Raw genomic sequence first — 22,055 nt, forward strand, 5'->3', positions numbered from 1 at the left:
TGTGGTACAACCCAAAACAATCACACTCAAAACTAACCAAATTGAATTAATTGATGGACATCTGTTGGACGGTGAAAAATGGAAAGAACTTGAAGGTCCAATCCAACAAACAGATCTCAACTAATCAGAGGTCAAGGTCACATATCAAATATAATTTTAAGTCTATGCCCCCATCTGCATGGTGTTTCGGTATTTAAACCGTTACAATTGATGTGCATGAATGCCACGTTTACAAGTCTCGAGTGCATGCGTATAGAGCATCATGCTCTGCCAGAGTATCAAATAACTCCACCAGAGCCAAGAAACAGCTCGGATGATGCCCATTCCTATATAAAATAAAATTTTTTTAATAACTAATTTGACCACCTAGGAACAATTTATGAACACCCTTGCGTGTTTGACCATGATAAACGTTGTAATTTTACCTAGTCTGCGAAGGACTATACTCCTCACCTTTTATAGCCTTCTATTGATAGAAACATGGAGGGTCCATCAGTTTTCAGGTGGGGCCCTTTGCATTGCCCAATGGCAAAGCAATGCCTATAGTTTTCTCGCGGACTACCTGCCATTGAAACGTTCTCCGTGTGCTAATGAACCTTCCATCGTAATAAAATATGACCATCTATACGCGTTCATCCACACAATGTGCTTGGATTTTTGGTTTGTATAAGTGAGCATGTGATCCAGACCATCAGTCTTACGGGCCCCAGCATGGATGGACCACAGTCAAAAAATTTCTTCAATAGGACGGTTGTAACCCTTTGATCCATTGCATGCAAATAGAGAGTCAAGAAGGGGGAAACAGCAACGGTCCACATTCAACTACTTATAGGCCCAATATCGCTGGCTACAATATTTCAACCTATGTGATTTTGATGGCATGGTCCATCCATGACAGGGCCCAACGGACAGAAGGTGTGGATGGTTGAAGAGTGGGCCATTTGCACGAATGGACACAATGGTATATTTGCATAGTTGGAAGATGCTAGATGATTCCACAGGAAAACTAGCGTTTGGAAATGTCAGCTTGGAGTCTTGGTCAATGGTACCAACTGACCATTGTAATCTCTCTTTCAAGAAAAGCCTTGAAAGAGGCTCCTTGGGAGGAGGGAGGGCTATTCCATTTCTTTTTTCTTTCCTTCCTTCTAGCTCTCTTTAATCTCTTCACTTTAGAAAATGTATCCTTCAAATCCTCAAGCTTATGAGAAATACGGGCCAGAGACACATCCAATTCCAGTGCCAATGCCACCATCTACAGGTCATCCAACCGCTCCTATGCAAAATTACTCTGCTCCGCCGTATATGAACGTTCAAGCTCGTCATGGTTCGGGCCAGTGGTCATCAGGTCTTTGCCATTGCTGTGATGATCCCGCCAATTGTAAGATCATGCTAACCTTTATTTATATCATGAGCAATCAAACTTTTGTTACTAAGTTTTAGGCTGTGTTTGGATGATCAATTGATTTCAATTATGATAAATAATCAATTCAATGATGAAGCAATGACCAAAGTGTAGGCAATTAGCAAGGGCCTGGTCGAGGAAAGGAACTCTTCCACCATCTTATCAGGTGGTCAGGATGACCTACTGGATAAGATGAATGGTTCGGATTGTCAGATTTGAGCCAATGAACTGATATCATTTCTAAGGAGAGGAAATCTCTCTTGATGAGTAGATTAGAAGCATTAAGGAAGTTTTCTTATGAGGGGGATATGCAAAAGGCTCTCTCTTATCCCCTTAAGAACTCTCTCTTCTCAACTTAAGAGTTGAAGAGAGAGAAAGGGAAAAGGAATATAGGAGAAATGTGTAGGGCCCACCTTCCAGAGATTTCTCATAATCGAGCTACATGGGACCTAGAGTAACACAGCTGGCAACGGGCAACCTAGTCCACTTAGCTAGGCCTTGACACTAGCTATAATCCGAGTAAAAAGGCCTTGATCCTGGCCCTAGCCCTATAACTAAAAGAGAGACATGATTTAAGGCTTGAAATGGTCAGAATCTAAGTTCTTTGCCATGTCTCCTGCATGTCTATGGATCTGGATCCCATCGTATGTAAATGGTTTTGATTAGAGACCATGACTTAGAATTAGGGGTGTACACGAGTCGATCCGAGTCGAACTGGGCTCAACCCAGCCAGGCCCGGTCACCAACCACACCAGCCTGAACCCGGCCCGGCCCGGTCACCGGGCCAACATGTCTAGCCCGAACTCGGCTCGGTCAGTAATCGGGCGAGTTCGGGCCAGTTTCGAACTTTACAGCAAATTCATGGGAAAGACTTTGGCAGGTAATCCGCGTCCCATTATAAAGCCCTTGATCAACTGTTTACATAGTTGAACTATAGACTTCACAAAAAATCTAACTAATTAGGACATTATAATTCTTTTTTGTATTTGGATGAATCTAGATCGTTCAAGTTATATACCTATAAGGTGGATGAGTCACTGTCACTTCAAAGATGGGTGGTGAACTATCTCAGAAGGGTGAAGGGAAAAGGGACGGGTAGAATTTTAAATACACACACACACACATACACACACACACACATACACACACACACACACACACCACTTGATTGAGTCGGGCCAGGTCGAGTCGGGTTTCAGGCCTGGTCGGGCCGAACTGGGACTTATCCGAACTCGGCCTGAACTCAGTTTCAGACTGAAGAAAATGGCCCGTTCCGACCCGAACTCAGTTCCGGGTCGGGCCGAGTCGAGCGAGTTAACCGAGCTAGCCCGGTTCGTGTATAGCCCTACTTAGAATTCATAAGTGCGGTCAAATTATACATTTTGTTGAATGGGACCACTCACAATTATCTTTGAATCTTCCATTTTGGTGACCCATTTGATGATTGGACCACACCATTTAACATTGGTTCTGACGTGGAGTGACGCAGGGACGGGTGTGATGAGGTCGAGCACTGTCTTCCTCAGGGATAAATATTCCGGATCTATGGAGTTTCTTTGGATTCCTCACAGAGATTCCTCAAATCCTCGAGGAGAGATGGAAAATAGAAATAAATTCTAAATAAATTGGAAATAAATTGATTAATCATTGTGTAATGTGTGTCCCTATTACACCATTAATAAAGGAAAAAAAAAATCAAAATTCCTAATCGCCAAAAATAGCAAAATTCTAACAATAATAAAAATCCTAATTTTAGTAAAATTCTTCTAAAACCTAATTTCTAAAAATAAAAATTTCAAATAAACTTCTCCCAGAAGAGTCTTAACATGATTAGGTGTTATTTCTATAAAAGAAGAAAAAAAAATAAAAATCTAAAACTCTAAAAATAAGAAAATATTAAAACAATTTGAAATTACTAAAAATAGTAATTTTTCTTAAAATTTCATTTTTGAGCTGAAAGAGCGTGTTTTCTGATGAAACAAATCGATGTGACCCAATTTGTGGGTCGGGTCACCTCAGATGGCCTATTATAGTAAAATTGATAGGTTGTGCGCCCTGTAACTCAAAGAAATCTGTAGGTAAAAGATCCCCGCACGTGGCTACAATCCACGTCGTAAAGTAGACAATACTAGGTGTATGTCGGGTCTACAATATACAGATCATTCTACGTGAAGTACGACTTATCTCATAACCTCATAACTTGGCTATAAATTCAAGCTATAACCTAAATTGCATGAAAAATGAATGGTGCGATTATGTTATTCGACTTTATCAGTCTCATCTTCAATCTTTTAAGATTGTAGGCGGATACGACTCACTCATATCCTCATCCTTTATTATTCATAATAAAGAGAAGTCCATACCTCAGTGTATGAATATGGCCTCAAATGTACCTCTCTTGTACATTCAAGGTTGGTCAACCCGTCCGAGTGAGTAACTGGCCTGCCGACAAAAATAGAAATCCTACATGATCTTATGGTAAATGTTGATAATCTAGTTACCTAGTTTATAGTAGTGTTCAATACTGAATAAATGGAATGTGTTATTCATTAATGAAAGATGAAATGTACTAAAAATAAGTACATCACTCAAGCTTTCCTCAATCCCATCTGCCTGATATGAACCTGAAATAGATCTCTAGCTATAAGTTTCATCATGGGATTAACCATCATCTCCTTAGTAGGAATGTAATTGAGGGCGACCTTCTTATCTCTCACTTGATCGTGGACATAATGATACTTGATCTCAATCTGCTTAGACTTCTGGTAGTGTTTAGGGTCCTTTGCCAAAAATATTGCCCATCTTCAATAATATAGGTTGACGAATGCTCGGTACAACACCCAGACCTAGTAGAAATCTGTGAACCCATATACACTCCTGAACTGCAACACAACATGCAATGTACTTGGCCTCCATAGATGAAAGAGCTGTGGATGTTTGTTTCTTACTTGACCATGAGATAGCTCCCCCTCTAAGGAAGAAGATATATCCTTAAGTAGACTTTCCCTCATCGACATCATTACCCCAAGTAGTATCAGAATATCCTTTGAAATCGAGGCTTGTGCCTTCATAACACAACATTACGTCTTTTGTTCCTCTGAGATAGAGGAATATACGTTTGACGGCTTACCAATGAGACTGTCCCGGGTTACTCTGATAACGGCTAACTATGCCAACTGCATAGCTAATATCCAGTCTGCTGCAAAGCATAATATACATTAAGCTTCCTACTGCGCTTGCATAATGTACTGAGGACATAGCCAATTTCTTGACTTCAGTCTGGGGACGTGATTTCCTATCTAACTTGGTAGCTTTATCCATAGGGGTTTCAACAACTTTTGAAAATTTCATCTTGAACTGCTTAAAGATCTTTTGTATATAGGTAGCTTGAGACAAGCCCAAAAATTTCTTATGGCGATCCCTTATGATTTTTACCCCAAGAATAAAGTTGACTTCATCAAGATCTTTCATCTCAAAATTCGATAATAGCTAATCTTTAGTCAATATCAACAATTGCATGTCATTACCAGCCAATAGAATATCGTCTACATATAGAGATAGTATCAGAGAAGATCTTCCAAACCGTTTCATGTATACACAATGATCTTCTTCACTCATTGTGAATTTAAAAGTAGTGATGGCTAAGTGGAACCTCATGTACCACTGTCTTAAAGATTGCTTCAGCTTATAGATAGATTTCAACAACTTGCAGACTTTCTTTGGATGTTTTTTGTCCACATAACCCATGGGCTGTTGCATGTATATCTCTTCATCCAAGTCACCATTTAAGAATGTGGTCTTCACAACTATTTGATATAACTCTAAGTTTAAACTTGCGACAATGGACAAGATCATGTGGATTGAGGGGAACTTTTCAACAGGTAAAAAGGTCTCATCATAATCAATGCATTCTTTTTATATAAAACTATTAGTAACTAATTGTGCTTTATACTTGTCTGTTGTATTGTCTGCCTTTCTTTTAATCTTTAGTACCCATTTATTACCTATCGCTTTGGGATTGGAAGACAAATTAACAAGTTTACAGACTTTATTCTTTTCCATGGAAGCGATCTCTTTGTCCATAGATTTACCGAATCGACTGAGTTAGAAGATAATAATGCATCCTGATACGAATTAGGTTCATCATCATCAACCGCAACGCAAGAGAATGTTTGCTCCTCCATATCGAAGTATCTTCGGTGAATCAATCCTTTTTCGCTTCGACGTAACTCATGAGCCTGTTGAGATGTCCTCTCACTGTCTTGACGAACTATATGAGAATCATCATTTTGAGAAACAGAACTCACACTCTCCTGAGATACATCGGGTATTTTAAAAAGTTCTATTGGAACTTTTTGCTTCATTCGGCTGGGGTATCTATCTTCGACAAAGGTCACGTCACAAGATTCTATCTCAATCCATCGTCCATGATCCTCATAAATTAGAACGTATCCCCTTGAATGCATAAAGTACCTTATGAACACGCATTCAATGGTTTTACTATTAAGTTTACCTTTATGCGGAGTAGGTAATAAAATATATCCCAAAGATCCCCAATGGCGTAGGTTAGCTAGAGAAGGAATCCTCTCAGACTGATAGGAAGTGCAGAAGTGTGAGCCCTTAAGATCTGACGGTCTATACGATATAGAACCTTCACAAAGCTGAAGATGAATGCTCTAAATCCAGCGGCCCGCTTATTTACTACAAGAGCAGATGAGTTTATTCACCATTCTGATTGAATGGTATAGATGGCCCCAGATTACGATCTATGGCTTAGATCGTTCCAAGGACAAGCTAAATGGATAAAATTCAATATATCACTTTTCCTATTCTTTTACTCTCGTTATTCCTTAATGATTTTCTTACGAGAGAGCCTCATCCTATTTATAGGAAGGGACGAGAGTTTGGCTGAGACCAGAAGTTATCCGGTCTTATCCCTATCTCCTCATCTTATTTAAACTTGAATTTGAAACCTTTCTCATAATGGAATATGCCTAAACTCATGGGACCTACCCACTAGTGATTGCTCACCAGTGGGCTCCACTGGCCTATGTCCAATAGTAACAACACCTGAATCAAAAGTTATGCCAATTTATAGTTCACCTTCTTTTGGTCCAACCATGCTAGGAATGTATCTGTGCCACGTCCTACATCATGGACCAGCCTAGATTTCAAGTTAGGGCCGGAGCTTAGTCAATATGGCTAGGCCAAGCAACTTGACCCAATTGCCAATGCCAGGGGCCAACCCCATTATGGACCATTCTCTGGTACTGAAGTGAGCTACCCTAATTCACTTCAATTGAGTATCCAAACACATAATCTTAGGCTCTAGACCGCAACTTTCTAACTTTCAAATTGGACTTTAAAGGAAGCTAATAGCAATTTGAGGGCAACTATCCCATATCCAATATTGGGGATCATGTGATTCAGTTTGGTCATTTTCCCTCTGTTGAATTAATTATTGCAATTCAAATCAATAGTGCATCCAAACAAACCTTTAACTGGTACTTTTAACGGACCCATTAAAGGAAAATGGTCCATAAAATGCCTTAATTCAGATATTAGCCACTCTAACGTTCGTTCTGTTTTTGAAAGGTTTGATCACGAGCTGTTGCCCATGCATCACGTTTGGACAGATTGCGGAGCTAGTAGACCAAGGCTCTTTCTGTAAGCCCCATTCTCCATTGTTTCAAATTGCGTTCTTTGGCGATCTTGAATCAATGAATCTTTGTTACTTACATGAAGTTACTGTTTGCTATGTTTAGCCTGTCCGGCAAGCGGTGTGGTGTATGTTCTGCTGGGAGTTACGGGTTTGGCATGCCTGTACTCATGCTTCTACCGATCTAAATTAAGGGCCCAGCATGATTTGGAGGAGACCCCATGTGCGGACTGCCTGGTGCACTTTTGTTGCGAGCCGTGTGCTTTGTGCCAAGAATACAGAGAGCTCAAGGGTCGTGGGTTCGACATGGGAATTGGTATGGTTCACTCTCTATTTCATGCCACTGTTAGCTTTCAAATACTGGCAATCTTTTTTCATTTTTTTAAAAAAGCAAGAACATAATTTCTCAAACAGCGAACAACCATAAACAAAGGCGAAACAGGGGAAAAATAAAAAAGTACAATTATTTCTTTCTATCCATAGGGTCCAAAACATGGTAAAAAGAATAATACACTACTTTCTTTTACAAACCGCTCCCCCAGCTTCCCCATGCCAATTACTGAGGAGAGCTTCTACGGAACTTGGCATAGCCTAAGAGACTCCAGCTAGACACAAAACAGTTCACCAAATATTTGTTGCAAATGGGTAGTGAATGAGCATATGGTCGATTGATTCCTTCTCATGTATGCATAGAAGACGTACATTTGGGAGTTGCATCCCTCTTTTACGTAGATTGTCAATTGTAAGGACTCTATTCCTACCCACCAACCACCCAAAAGCTGCTACTTGAGGAGGAACCCCATAAGACCATAAAGCAACTATGATAGCGCTGAATTCTGAAACCTCCAGAATAGGAGCTGTAGAATGATTTAACCAAGAAGAGACCCGTCCCAATCCGTGACCATTGAATAGCATCCTCATTTGATGGAATAGGGGTGAAATGCCTGCAAATGAATGAGAAGGAGAGTTAGATCCACGATTTAACTACCATTAAGATTCCTTCTCAAAGGTGGGCACCAAGCTCCTCCTTCGTTATCCCCAAAAAAACATTGGCTCAACAGAGGTCCAGAATCTCAGGATTCAGTGTGATAGAAAACAAACCCGGAAAAGAGTTTGCAGAAGTTGAAGGACCATACCAGACATCGAGCCAAAACCTAATTCTTCATCCATTACCTAGGAAGAAGTGAATCTTATCTCAAAGGAGCAAAGCCAAAAAAAGACTTTTCGGTCCACCAACCTTCATTAGATGCTCCATATTTAGCTACAACAATATTGTGCCACTAACCATCATTCTCCACTCCAAATCTCCAAACCTACTTTCCCAAAAGAGCTTTATTAACCAAATCTAGATTTTCAATATTCACACCTCCTTCGGAATAGGGGGTGCGAACCTTATTCCAACGAAGGAGAGGGAATTTCCACCAAATGCCCCACCTTTCCATAGGAAATCTGTTTGTAACTTATCTATTCCCAAAATGACTGATTTTGGACATTGAAATAGAGACAGAAAGTAAACATACAAAAGGGACAAAATCATTTTACTGAAAATGAAAATACTTGAAATCTCTTCCCATAAAATCATTTTACTGACAACAAAAATGCGTAAAATAGAAAATAGGAAATTTAGTTGGGTAGAAATTGAAATTATATGGTGTAGCACAACGGTGGTTGTTAGGGGATATGATAGATACCATAGTATACAATTGTACCGAGACTTTTTCGCTAAGACCTGGTGACGTAGGACAGCCCTAATTATGATGCATGCTTATGGAAATAATTAAACAGCGGAAATAAAAGGAATAAATGATCTAAAATTCTAACAATAATCATCATAACTGAGAAAATCATAAAGGAAACATGCAATGGAGCGGACCATCACTACAACCATGGAGTATGGAATTCAATTACTACTTAGGTTGGATCCGGCGAGGGATGAGACCTCCCGATCTTGCATGGTCACACCCAATCGATCAATGAAGATCACTAGTCCGAAGAACCAAGAAGTTTCTCGGATTATGGATTTGAGAATTTGGGGATTTAGGGTTTAGATCGGTTCTCAAGATTTTGATCGAAGAGGACTTAGCCAAAACAAAAAAAATAGAAGAAAGAAAGTTATTACCTTGAGGAAGTTGGAGGGGCACAAGAAGAAATTAGAAGAAGAAGATCAAGGGGAGAGAAGAAGCACCATTAGAGAGAAGAGAGGAAGGAGGCAACCAAAGGGTTTGCTTTTCATTCATCAATAGTTGAAATTCGTGTTTAGGGCTTTACCCCACTTAAATAAGCAAATAAAGACATAAAATTACTAAAATACCCCTAGAATAAGCAAATAAAGATATAAGATTACTAAAAGACCCCTAACTAAGTCAAAAAATACACAAATAACATAAGTATGGGAAATTTTGTGCGTTCGGTCTTCTTTCTCCAATCTTCCTTCACATGTGTCTTCCCTAAGTGGGGTCTTCTATATGTCCAATCACATGTGAAAGGTCTTCAGCTCCTCAATATTCGCCTATCCACAAGGCCTGCACTTGTGGTTGGCGCTTTCTTCGTTGGTACACCTTGAATGCACCTGTGTCCGCATCAATTCCCCTCGGGTGAGAAAAACTCGACTCCGACGAGTTGAAACTTTTGTAGCGCTCGAGTAGATCTGGATCAATACCTTGCAATGCGTCGCCCGACAGCCACGTAGATTCAGACGATGGTTTGTTTTTCCACCTGACAAGATACCTTTGGAAACCCCCATCTCTCGTGGATACTATCTCGTCATCCAAGATTTCCTCAATTGCTTCTTTATAGGTAATGGGTGGAGGAGGTGGTGGAAGGGGTTGGGTAGCAAACTCAGAAAAAGGCCATGAAAGGGACGATGTATCAATAATGGGAGTATGGGCACGGACTAGATCTTCCACATTAAAAGTTGGATTAATGCTCATTTCAGGTGGAAGGTCAACCCGATACGCGTTGGACCCAACCTTTTGTAATATCTTGAATGGTCCAGCACTACGCGCTTGTAATTTCTTTGCAGATCCTTGAGAGAATCGCTCTGGCCTTATTCGCACCATTACATAGTCTCCTTCTTGAAATTCTTGCACTTTACGATAAGAATCAACTGAAACTTTATAATCATTATTGCTCTTATTTAACCGCTGTCTAATATGTGTATGCAAATCATGAATATGGCGTGCGAATGCATCGGCTGACTCAGAAGACCTTTGGGTAACAGACATAGGTAAGAGATCTATGGGCATTCTAGGTTTATAACCACTTACAATTTCAAAAGGACTCAACCTTGTAGATCTATTAACTGACCCATTATAAGCAAGTTCAGCAGTTGGTAAAATTAGGTCCCAAGTCTTAACATGTTCACCCACTAGACAACGTAGAAGATTTCCAAGGCTACGGTTTACCACTTCAGTTTGACCATCTGTTTGTGGGTGGTAAGCAGTAGAAAATTGCAAACGAGTTCCCATAATGTGCCACAGTGTCTTCCAAAAATAGCTAGTAAATCGAACATCACGATCAGACACTATGGTTTTAGGTAACCCATGGAGACGCACCACACCATCAAAAAAGATACGAGCAACATGAGACGCATCTGACGTCTTCGAACATGGGAGGAAATGCGCCATTTTAGAAAAACGGTCCACAACGACAAAAACGGAATCGTGCTTTTTTATAGTCTTGGGAAGCCCGAGCACGAAGTCCATACTAATGTCCTGCCACGGAGCATGTGGCACTGGCAATGGCGTGTACAGCCCGGTATTTTGCTTTCTTTGCTTTGCCAGCTGACATGTTCGACACTGCCCTAAAACTTTGGCTACGTCTCGCTTGAGGCTTGGCCAATAGAAACGATCTTCCACGAGGGCAATGGTCTTATCACGACCAAAATGGCCAGCTATCCCTCCTGAATGAAGCTCCCAGATGAGGAATTCACGAAGGGACATACGGGAATACAAAGTCTGTCTCCCTTGAAAAGAAAGCCATCTTTAAGAACATATTCACCCATAATATGCTGGTCACTAGAGAATGACGCGTAAGTACCCCCAAAATCAGGACATATGGGGTATTCATCTTTCAGTTGCTCAAATCCGACTACCTCTACACTCAAGGAGTTGAGCAACGCCACTCTCCTACTAAGGGCATCCGCTGGTTTGTTTTTAACCCCGGCCTTGTGTTTCAAAATAAACGAATATTCCTGAAGAAACGCTACCCACTTGGCATGCCTTGGGTTGAGTTTCTTCTGAGAATACAAATATCTCAAAGCCTCATGGTCAGAAAACAAAACGAATTCTTGCGGTAGGAGGTAGTGTCGCCAATGTCTCAGGGATTGCACTACCGCATAAAATTCTTTATCGTAAGTGGAGTATTTTTATTTTGCCTCATTCAGTTTCTCACTGAAATAGGCCACTGGGTGTCCTTCTTGACTCAACACTCCACCTATACCGACACCAGACGCATCGCACGCTACTACAAAGACTGTAGAAAAGTCAGGTAGACGCATGACAGGAGCTTCCACCATCTTGCCCTTAATTTCTTTAAAAGCCTTGACGGCGGCTTTAGACCACACGAACTCTCCCTTTTTCATGCACTCGGTGATGGGAGCCATGATCGTGCTAAAACTCCTAATGAACCGACGATAAAAAGTTGCTAGGCCGTGAAAACTTCGCACCTCATGAATGTTCCTTGGTTCTGGCCACTCAACTATGGCCCTGACTTTTTCAGGGTCTGCGCGCATCCCTTCAGATGACACTATAAATCCTAAGAACATAACTTGGTTAGACATGAATGCACATTTCTTAAGATTAGCGTACAACTTTTCCTTCCTAAGGACACTACAGACCTTCTTTAAATGTTCAAGGTGTGATTCCTTAGTGGTACTATAAATAAGAATATCGTCAAAGTACACCACTAGGAATTTTTTCATGAACGGCCTCAAAGCTTGGGTCATCACCCGCATGAAAGTACTAGGTGCGTTAGTCAAGCCGAAGGGCATGACCAACCACTCATACAACCCATCTTTCGTCTTAAACGCCGTCTTCCACTCATCTCACGGCGTATACGAATTTGGTGATATCCACTCTTGAGGTCTATCTTAGAGAATATAGTGGACCTGACCATCATGTCAAGCATATCATCAAGTCTAGGTATAAGGAACCTATACTTGACAGTAATTTTGTTTATGGCACGACTATCCACACACATGCGCCACGTGCCGTCTTTCTTTGGCGTCAACAATGCAGGCACGGCACACGGGCTCATACTCTCTTGGATGAAACCCTTTTGCAGAAGCTCATCAACTTGCTTCTTCAACTCTGCATGCGCTGCAAGGTTCATCCTGTAGTGAGGAAGGTTCGGTAGAGTAGACCCTGGGACAAGATCAATGGCATGCTGTATGTCCCTCATAGGTGGCAACTCATTCGGTAAGTCTTCAGGAAATACATCACTGTATTCCTTCAGGACCGAGGTCACCTCACAGGGCAACTCTAATGGAACCTCAGGTGTAATTTCTCTAGCCACAAGGGCATACACCATAGAATCCTCCTTAGCCTCTTTTTCAAACTCTCTTGCGCTGATTATATGTAAAGACTTAGGTTTGGATTTCCCCATTTCTCTAGGCTCACTTGCCTTCTCATCCTTCTTCTTCCCTAGTGTATTCTCAGGTGGCATGGGATTAAGTTTGATCTTTTTACCATTATACATAAAAGTACACGCATTCGAACGGCCAAAGATCGTGACATCATTATCGAATAGCCACGGTCTACCTAGGATAACATGTCCCACATCCATAGGTAAAACATCACACCACAGGGACTCTTTGTATGACCCAAACTCGATGGGGACTAGACATTGTTGGGTGACAGGTAGGGATGTCTTGTCAACCCAAGAAACTTTATATGGGTCTGGATGAGGTGTGGATTTCAGTTTTAAGCGATCTAAGGTGCTAGTGGAAATCACATTCTGACAACTTCCACTGTCCACTATCACCTTACAATTCTTTTCACCACACTTGGCAATAGTGTAGAAGATAGTGCTTCGACGCTAGTCAGCACTACTTCTAGACTGAGCTAACACACGCCTGACTACTGCAAGCGTTGCTTCTCCATCCACTTCTTCTTCATCAGTGAGTCCTCCTTCAGGGTGATACTCTTCAACTTCATAATCACCCTGGTCATCTCCACCCTCGTGGGACTCGCCTATAACTAAGGCTCTCCCACGGTTCTTCGTAGGACACTGATTAGACATGTGGCCAAGGTTGCCACACTCATAGCACCTCACTTGGCTCATGTTACTAGGACCGGCACCAAGAACCCCTTTGCCCTTGTCCTCCCTAGGCTTAGGCGGAATGGTCGCCTGTGCCCTAGGTTGATTACCAATATTAGGTCTAGTTCCTTGGGAACTAGATCTAGTATTGGAGTCTCGGGACTCAAAACGACGAACGACAGGAGCCTTCAGATATTGCTCTAACTCCTGCACGACTTGATATGCTTCATCTAAGTCCGTTAAGGGCCGAGTAATAAGCTCGCGCTGAAGATCCGCACAAAGGCCCGTCTTAAAACGCGAGAGCGTTACTAGAGGGTCTTCTCGGATATCACATCGCATCACATACTCTTCAAATTTAGCGATGTAGTCAGCGGTAGGCATTGACCCTTGGCGTAAGGATTGCCATTGGTCAAGGAGCTTCTGACGGTATGAGAGAGGAAGGTACTTCTCCTTCAACTTCTCTTTCATCTCATACCAATGTGTGATAGGGGCTCTACCAACTCTCTCTACCCTACGCTCGGTGTTGGTCCAGAAGAGCTTGGCTTGACCCACAAGCTTCATCTTAGCAAACCGCATTTGACGGTTTTCTGACATGCCATACCACTCAAAGTAGTGGTCCATGTCAGCAACCCAGTCAAGGAATGCCTTGGGATCCAAGCGTCCATCAAAACTTAGAGCCTCAACTCTCACACTCTTCATCGCACGCTCATCTGGATCATAACGGTCTTGATGACCACATGTGGCTCGTGCCTCTCGCACCACACCACGACCGTTACCACGATCTCTATCCTCACTACCACCACGTGTGGCAGCACGTTCTTCAATGATTCCTTCCACTTAAGAGTGCGCATCTTCCCCTACAACGGGGTTTTCCTTTTGGGACGCCTCTAGTTGCTCCACCTTAGTCATGGTGGTGGTAATTTGGTTCTCAAGGCGGGCAAACTCACGCCTTTGACCCGCTTCTAGGGCGGTTATCTTTTGTATCAATTGAGCAAGTTGCTCAGATAACTGCTCGTTATTCATGGTAGGTTGAAGTCCGAAACCTCTACCTCTTCTCGTGGGCATACAATGAAGACTTGAACCAAACTCTACCTAACTAGACTACTAGGTGTTATGACTTTCAAGATGAATGCGATGAATGCAAAACTACTATGAACTGACACAATTAAGTTGAAACAGGAAACAACTCAAATCTGAAAATTTTCCAGATTAGGAACTTTCTAAAATTGAAAAGTTTCTAAAATTGAAAACTTTCTAAACCTAGAACTTTCCTAAGTTAAACCTAAAAATCAAAACCCTAATTTGATAACTCGATCTAGACAAAAACCATGCAAGCCCTGGCTTTGATACCAAATTTGACGTAGGACAGCCCTAATTATGATGCATGCTCATGGAAATAATTAAACAGCGGAAATAAAAGGAATAAATGATCTAAAATTCTAACAATAATCATCATAACTGAGAAAATCATAAAGGAAACATGCAATGGAGCGGGCCATCACTACAACCATGGAGTATGGAATTCAATTACTACTTAGGTTGGATCCGGCGAGGGATGAGACCTCCCGATCTTGCATGGTCACACCCAATCGATCAATGAAGATCACTAGTCCGAAGAACCAAGAAGTTTCTCGGATTAGGGATTTGAGAATTTGGGGATTTAGGGTTTAGATCGGTTCTCAAGATTTTGATCGAAGAGGACTTAGCCAAAACAAAAAAATAGAAGAAAGAAAGTTATTACCTTGAGGAAGTTGGAGGGGCACAAGAAGAAATTAGAAGAAGAAGATCAAGGGGAGAGAAGAAGCACCATTAGAGAGAAGAGAGGAAGGAGGCAACCAAAGGGTTTGCTTTTCATTCATCAATAGTTGAAATTCGTGTTTAGGGCTTTACCCCACTTAAATAAGCAAATAAAGACATAAAATTACTAAAATACCCCTAGAATAAGCAAATAAAGATATAAGATTACTAAAAGACCCCTAACTAAGTCAAAAAATGCACAAATAACATAAGTATGGGAAATTTTGTGCGCTCGGTCTTCTTTCTCCAATCTTCCTTCACATGTGTCTTCCCTAAGTGGGGTCTTCTATATGTCCAATCACATGTGAAAGGTCTTCAGCTCCTCAATATTCGCCTATCCACAAGGACGGCACTTGTGGTTGGCGCTTTCTTCGTTGGTACACCTTGAATGCACCTGTGTCCGCATCACCTGGCCCTGCTTGCACTAGAAATGTCCCTATGGCAATTTGGTGAGCCCAGCCATGTAATTAGAAGAGTTAAAGATCAAAGGTTTGAAATAATTCAATAAGAACTTTTTTAAATACCCATACACGGTGATCAATCGATGCATTCAAACATGAGCCAACATCCAATGAGGGTCAAGATACCAGCTAAAAGGTGTCTTTAAACCATACATTCTTTTCATCATGGTCCAATAGGTAATTGCATTGCACTAGTGGGCCACCTGATCATTGAAACAAGAGTCCCATTGTGGAAATGGTTTGGATCATTGAAACATGGCCTTAGGTTTGACAAATATGTTAAACTATGCATGTATCCTAAACCGAACGCGCTAGTAAGCGTTTCTAAACTGTCCATTCTTCTCACGGTGGTCTATTCTTTTAGCTATGCATGTATCCAAAAGGGAACAGATAATAAGTGTTTCTAAACCATCCATTCTTTTCATGATAGCCCACTTGATGTTTGGGCTGGGCCAATATTTGGCCAAATGTAAGGGCTACTGATCCAGGTTGCGTGTGCTTGAGATTGGGATGAGGAAAGAGGCCTTTGGGTTAGTTAGCTGGCATCATGGTGTAGGGAGGGATGTGATGAGGTCAATCACCATCTTTCTCAGTGAATAACTACTCCAAATCCATTGAGCTCTCTGGACTCCTCACTCACCATCTTTCTCAGTGAATAAGTACTCCAAATCCATTGAGCTCTCTGGACTCCTCACGATGCTTATTCGATTCTACGAGGAATAAAAGTACAATTAATTCTGAATAAATTCAAAATAATTTAATTGATGATAAAAAAATATATATGAAATTACTACCCTTTAAATAATGAGCTTAAACCTAGTAGACTCCAACTCAAACATCCTAAAAACATGACTTATTATAACTAGTAAACTTACTATTTATTGACACCCTCCATTCCTACTTCATGGTTTTCAGCCAAAATAGTCAGTGTCTAATTTGGCTAATTTAAAGTCATTTTTATGTTGTCCTGGGCTCCTACAATATTTATAGTAAAAATGAAATTAAATGGAACTTTTGACCATCAATCTATGGATTCTCGTAAATCCAGTATGAGCAACCCGGTGTCGCGGGGTTGATTGGATTAAGTAGCTTCTCAAAATTTATCATTGTTTGTAAGATATAACTAATTTAAGGTCCTCAAAGAGTTTTACACGTGTCCCACTTAAATACAAAGGCAGTCCGTACGTATGACATTGTGCATTGGACGAAACCTCCTGCTCTAATAACCATAAAGTAATTAACGGTTGATGATAAATGCATCTGATTTTCTCACTTGAATTTTTTTTTTTTTAACGTGAAGGGTGGCAGGCAAATATGGACAGACGCAACCGAGGAGTCACATCACCACCGTCCATCGTCGGAGGCATGAGAAGATAGGACTTGTGTCCTGTACTACATCTCACGTGTTATAGTCGTCCATCTCCCCTGTATTTGCTTGCAAAACCCACCTGCTGTGTGACTATTTTTTTTTTCTGGGGTGAATGATCGCATGCATTTAAAGGGTATGGTACTTTGCATATGATTGAACTGTGAGTGGCCCACTCATGATGTTTACGTAGAGTCCAAACAATGCAGTTGTTGATCCTCATTCTCACCATCCTCATCTAAAACTGAGGTGGGACACACTCCACTGTGTAATGTACAATAACGCCTAAAACCTATGTATTCTTGTATTCTTCATCCTAGTGGGGTGAACTTGATGAATGGATGGATGGATGGCATGTACGCAACACGGTGGACCCCACATCCCATCTCAAAGTTTCTATGCAGTGGGGACCACGGCTCAATCAAATGGTAACTACGGTAGGATCTGAATGCCCTTTGATCATTCTCCTATTTTATTTCATGTTGGTATGTTTATCACATTCATGATAAGATTGAAAAAAAAAAAGAAAGAAGAACATAGCATTTGGTGCAACTACAGGTTATGAAGATTAGGCCAATGAGAACAGAACAATATCATCAACATCCACTGTACGTCGCAACGTGGCACATTCGTGTAGGATCAAGAAATACATATGTACTTTGAATGGCAGACCATTGGTTTTCATTTTCCTAGCTGCCCATTTCTTCCTACATGTGTGGGCCTCCTGATAAACCGACCAGCTAGCTTTTCTGGGCTAAGGAACATTCACCATGGCAATCACCTTACGAACGGCCCAAATGCCATGTCCGTGCGCGTGCGGGGCGTCCGTGTTTTACACTTGGAGATGTTTGAACTGAATCATTCAGGGTATCAATGAGGCACACGTGTGTAGGATCCAGTATACTCGAAAACCATGAACATGCCCTGCCCCCCAGGAAAAGATGGTCCAGTCATCAGGTGGTCCGTACGTTCAGATCGAATTTTGGTAAAATCTTTTCTAACCGTCCATTTCCGACATACGTGCGGCTTACATGATGAGTGGAGTCGCTTGATTTTTGAGGCAGGGCATGTTGTGGGTGGAGCCCACCTGATGAATGGTTTGGATATTGCATAACCATCCGACGCCTATCATCTGTTTTATTCGGTCCTATCATGGTAACTGCAGTGGAATGCTGTATATCCTGTTGGCCTGTCCTCCAGATGTCCGTTCATCACCAACGGTGACCAGAATCCTTAATTCTACAATGTGAAGGGTTTTTATGGCTTGTGAATCCAGTCCGTTCATCACATGGCCATACGTGGATGGCCAATGCTACAGAAATTACGGGAGCGGACTAGGTGAGATCCCGGATCCACCGAGGTGGGTGGGACCCCTTACTGTGGGGCCCATTGTGATGTATTTGACTACATCCACGCTGTCCATCTGTATTGAAACCTCATTTTAGGGAATGATCCAAAAAATGAAGCAGATCCAAATCCCAGACGGACCATAGTACAGGAAACAGTGGTGATTGACCATTAGAAACTTCTTGTGGACCACAAAAGCTTTGGATTAAGATGATATTTATATGGTCTCTTCATCTAGGTGGGTTTTACCTTATCAACAGATTGGATGGGAATCCATGAAGTTTTTAATCGGGAGGATTCAATCACTGAATGTTTCCTGTGATGTGGCCCACCTAATATTTGAATCAGCTTCATTTTTGGGATAATGCCCTCAAACAGGCTCTCAAAATGTGGATTTAAGGCGCAAACATCACTGTAAGCCCCACAATCAGGGGTCCCACCCACCACGGTGGATTCGTGGTCTCACCTAATCGACGTCCAAAAATTACGGTCATGGGGGGATCCTGGCCATCTGGTTACGGTGGTTTACCCTTTGAATCTGGACAGCCGAACCTTTTTCAACGGACGCGGATTAGATACTGACAGGTTGAGTAATGAGACTCGCTCCTGAAGTGACGTCACCAAATTCTGTGGACCCGACTATGATGTATGTATTGTATCCACAACGTCCATTCATTTGGAGATATTATTTTAAGGCATGACCTAGAAAACGAGGGAGATCTAAAGCTTTAGCGGACCCCACCAAAGAAAACAGCGGGAGATTGTTGCCCACCATTGAAACCTTCCTAAGGCCTACCATGATGTTTTTTCGAAATCCAACTTGTTCAAAAGTTAACAAAGACGTTAAAGAAGGGAAAATACAAATATCAGCTTGATCGAAAACTTTTGTGGCCTTTAGAGGTTTTTAACGGTGGTGTCACTCTCCCCACTGTTTTCTGTGGTGGGGTCCACTGGAGCTTTGGATGTGACTCATTCTTTGGATCTTACCCTAAAATGATATCTCCAGATGGATGGACGGCGTGGATACAAAACATACATTATGGTGGGGCCCACAGAACTTGGTGACGTCACTTCAGTAGCAGTCTCGATACTCAACCTGTCAGTAGTCAATCCGCGCCCTTTTTTAACACCGTATCGGTGCTGTTCATATATGGCCCACCAACTCGAATACGATTCAGATCGTTCTAGTGCACAGGAACTTATATCAGAGGAATGGAACAAATCAAATCGGCACGGTAGGCCACGAGCTAGAGTTCCCAAAATTCTCGACCTCAGATTTTGTAATATACAATAGGATTTTAAGCTTGTACGAGCATGGCTCGTGGTTAGTGATCCAGTCCATTGATATAATGGGACACACCATGTACGGCCCACGCTTGAAAAATTCCCAAAATGGCACGATCTGAGCCATCCAAGATTTTGGCTCTTTTCTAGATGAAAGTTGGAACATCGCTGTATTTTCTAACTGTTTAGTTGCGGGACATATATACAAGTTAGTAGCATTTTTTAAGATCATGTTCATTTTTGGTACATGGGCCATGTAAAGTGGGTCCAGCATATCAAAATTTGGGATCACCGATCGCCCACTCCTACAAATTGAAACTCAAGCATAGGGGTGGCAATGGGCTAGGGCTTGGTCCCTGAACTTGCAAGGGGGGCCAGGATTTGGTTTGAAATGGAGCCTTAGTTTCTTGGCTGGGATGGCCCAAGCCAGTGATGAAGGATCGCGGAAGCACACATAGATGAATCTAGGACAACAATGCAATATACCAAGCAAATATAGGGATTTTAAAGTGGAAAAACCCTTTCGAAAAAAAAACTATGGCAGAAAGTGACAGATAATCACTATGAAAGCAAAAATTACGAAGAGCGAAAGATTACTCAATTTAAATAACTTGGAATCTCACCCTTACTACACCCCTTTGAAATCGCAGGACGATTTAGAAACCCTTACAATACCTCCCAATCACATTTACACCCATGTATATGGCCTTGGAAAGAATTCCAAACGAAATTGGAAACAAATCTCAGAATTTCGCAGTTTTGCGAAAAATCTGCGCAGAATCTGTCGATGCTATTGAAGCCCTATCGATGACATCGAACTAATCCCGTTGATGACATCGAAGCCCTATCGATGACATCGAAAAAGTGCCCGGTTAGTCCAGCAACCAACTGAAGAAAATTCAGAAAATATCGATGAGATCAAGAATTGTTTCGATGCCATCGAATGTGACATCGAATAGGTTGTCGATGGCATCAACAGACCCTGTATCTGACTCGATTTAAGACATCGAATACAACATGCGCAGCTCTGCTCGTTGGTCCCCTCCAATCATTAAACGGGCTACCTTTATAAAAAATGAGTGAATGGTTTCAAGGCGCTTTTAAGTGGTTTTCATTCACCATGCATGCCTAACACTTGAATTTAAGTGGTGTTTCAAAGGTCCAAACCATCTATATAACCGCACTCGTTATATATGGTGAAACTCCGCTCTAGGATCAGTAGGGAGTAGAGTGGTAAGATCCGTTGATCACAGACAAGAAGTGGTCAATATTTGCTATTTCTAACCATATATAAACAAAAAGACTACTAGTGTTACAATGATACAAAACAAGGAGGAAAACACCTAACAAAATGATCCTTTATAGCTTAGGTTGTCGGGATGATGATACCCTAGTGCTTTTGCGCATCCTCCACCAGATCCTTCATCTCTTTTTCATTGATGACGCCATTGTGGTCGGCGTCGGCATGTGCCATGGCCTGTCCTGCCTTCCATTTGGAGAATGATAGGCTAAGGCCATGGAGGGCCTCTTTCAGCTCTTGGTTGCTTATAAAACCATCCTTGCTAGTGTCATTTTGCTTGAGCCACTCCTTGAAATCCCCAACTAATATCTTGGCATGATGAGTGTTGTTTGCTCGCATTAGTACTGTTGATGCAAGAATTTGAACCGCCTTTTTCCGACTTCTAAGCACTTGCACAGGAGAAGAGCAAAGGAGACCCTGACTAAAGCAGGGGACCCTCCGATGCCAAAGTCAGGTTAGGAATCTGGGTCTGGTCATGTAGAAGGGTTTAGGGCGAGAGATTCTGCGTACCTTTTCATGTAAATGGTCCTCTTATTTATAGTGTTTGTAGGACAAGCAGGTCCACAATTTTAGGCACAATCTTAGCAATTGGGCGAGATGTGCGTTAGTGGCAAATGTGGACACTTACCCTGGAATTACATAGTGGACAGTTATGTAAGTAATGGGTATTAACGGTTACCCTGGTGCCTTGACAGCCTAAATAAAGTTGACTTGAATTGAGTCGAGCTGAACTTGTTAATCAATCGAGATTGGGCTGAGCGTTGCGCTGAGCCAAGCTGAACTCAACGGTTAGTCGGCTAGGGATTGTTCTGAGGAGCTTGGGAGTTTTGTGTTGGTTGAGCCAAGCTGAAAATTGGACTTACCTTCTCGCTGGTCCTATCTACCCTCAACGAGCTGTTCCTCAACATCACCAAGCCAATCACCTACTCGGCCTGTCCTTGGGGAAGTGAGCTCTAGTATTTTTGGGTGAGAGGGCATAGGGGTGTACGCTTGTTAGCCTGATCTGACCCTGAGGACGGTTGAACCATATTTCTCATAACAGAAGCTCCCTACTTCTTGAGTTTTCGATGTGAACACGGGAAGTAAGTTGGTGGGATAAGGTCGGGCAGACGCGTCACGAGACATTTCTCTCCGAGAATTTACTAGTGTACAGTCCTCGACAACTGCTTAAGGGATGGCCT

General features: G+C 41.9%; 1 protein-coding gene across 1 annotated transcript; it reads left to right on the plus strand.

Annotated features, from left to right (window-relative positions):
* The first annotated feature begins 1,074 nt into the window (after positions 1-1,074).
* LOC131236229 (protein PLANT CADMIUM RESISTANCE 3-like) lies at positions 1,075-17,405 on the plus strand. Its single transcript, XM_058233365.1, has 4 exons — positions 1,075-1,378; positions 6,998-7,069; positions 7,168-7,377; positions 16,878-17,405. The coding sequence occupies exons 1-4, from the start codon at positions 1,177-1,179 to the stop codon at positions 16,952-16,954; spliced, it is 561 nt and encodes a 186-aa protein (XP_058089348.1). The 5' UTR covers positions 1,075-1,176; the 3' UTR covers positions 16,955-17,405.
* The last annotated feature ends 4,650 nt before the right edge of the window (positions 17,406-22,055 follow it).

This window comes from Magnolia sinica, chromosome 2, assembly GCF_029962835.1.
Source record: "Magnolia sinica isolate HGM2019 chromosome 2, MsV1, whole genome shotgun sequence".
In the NCBI taxonomy this organism is placed as follows: domain Eukaryota; kingdom Viridiplantae; phylum Streptophyta; class Magnoliopsida; order Magnoliales; family Magnoliaceae; genus Magnolia; species Magnolia sinica.

Bases quoted from the DNA above. Each gene is read 5' to 3' on its own strand.
- LOC131236229 (XM_058233365.1), top strand. From the start codon at position 1,177: ATGTATCCTTCAAATCCTCAAGCTTATGAGAAATACGGGCCAGAGACA. The intron at 7,070-7,167 runs GTAAGCCCCATT...TGCTATGTTTAG, and splicing joins AGTAGACCAAGGCTCTTTCT to CCTGTCCGGCAAGCGGTGTG. The intron at 7,378-16,877 runs GTATGGTTCACT...TTTAACGTGAAG, and splicing joins TGGGTTCGACATGGGAATTG to GGTGGCAGGCAAATATGGAC.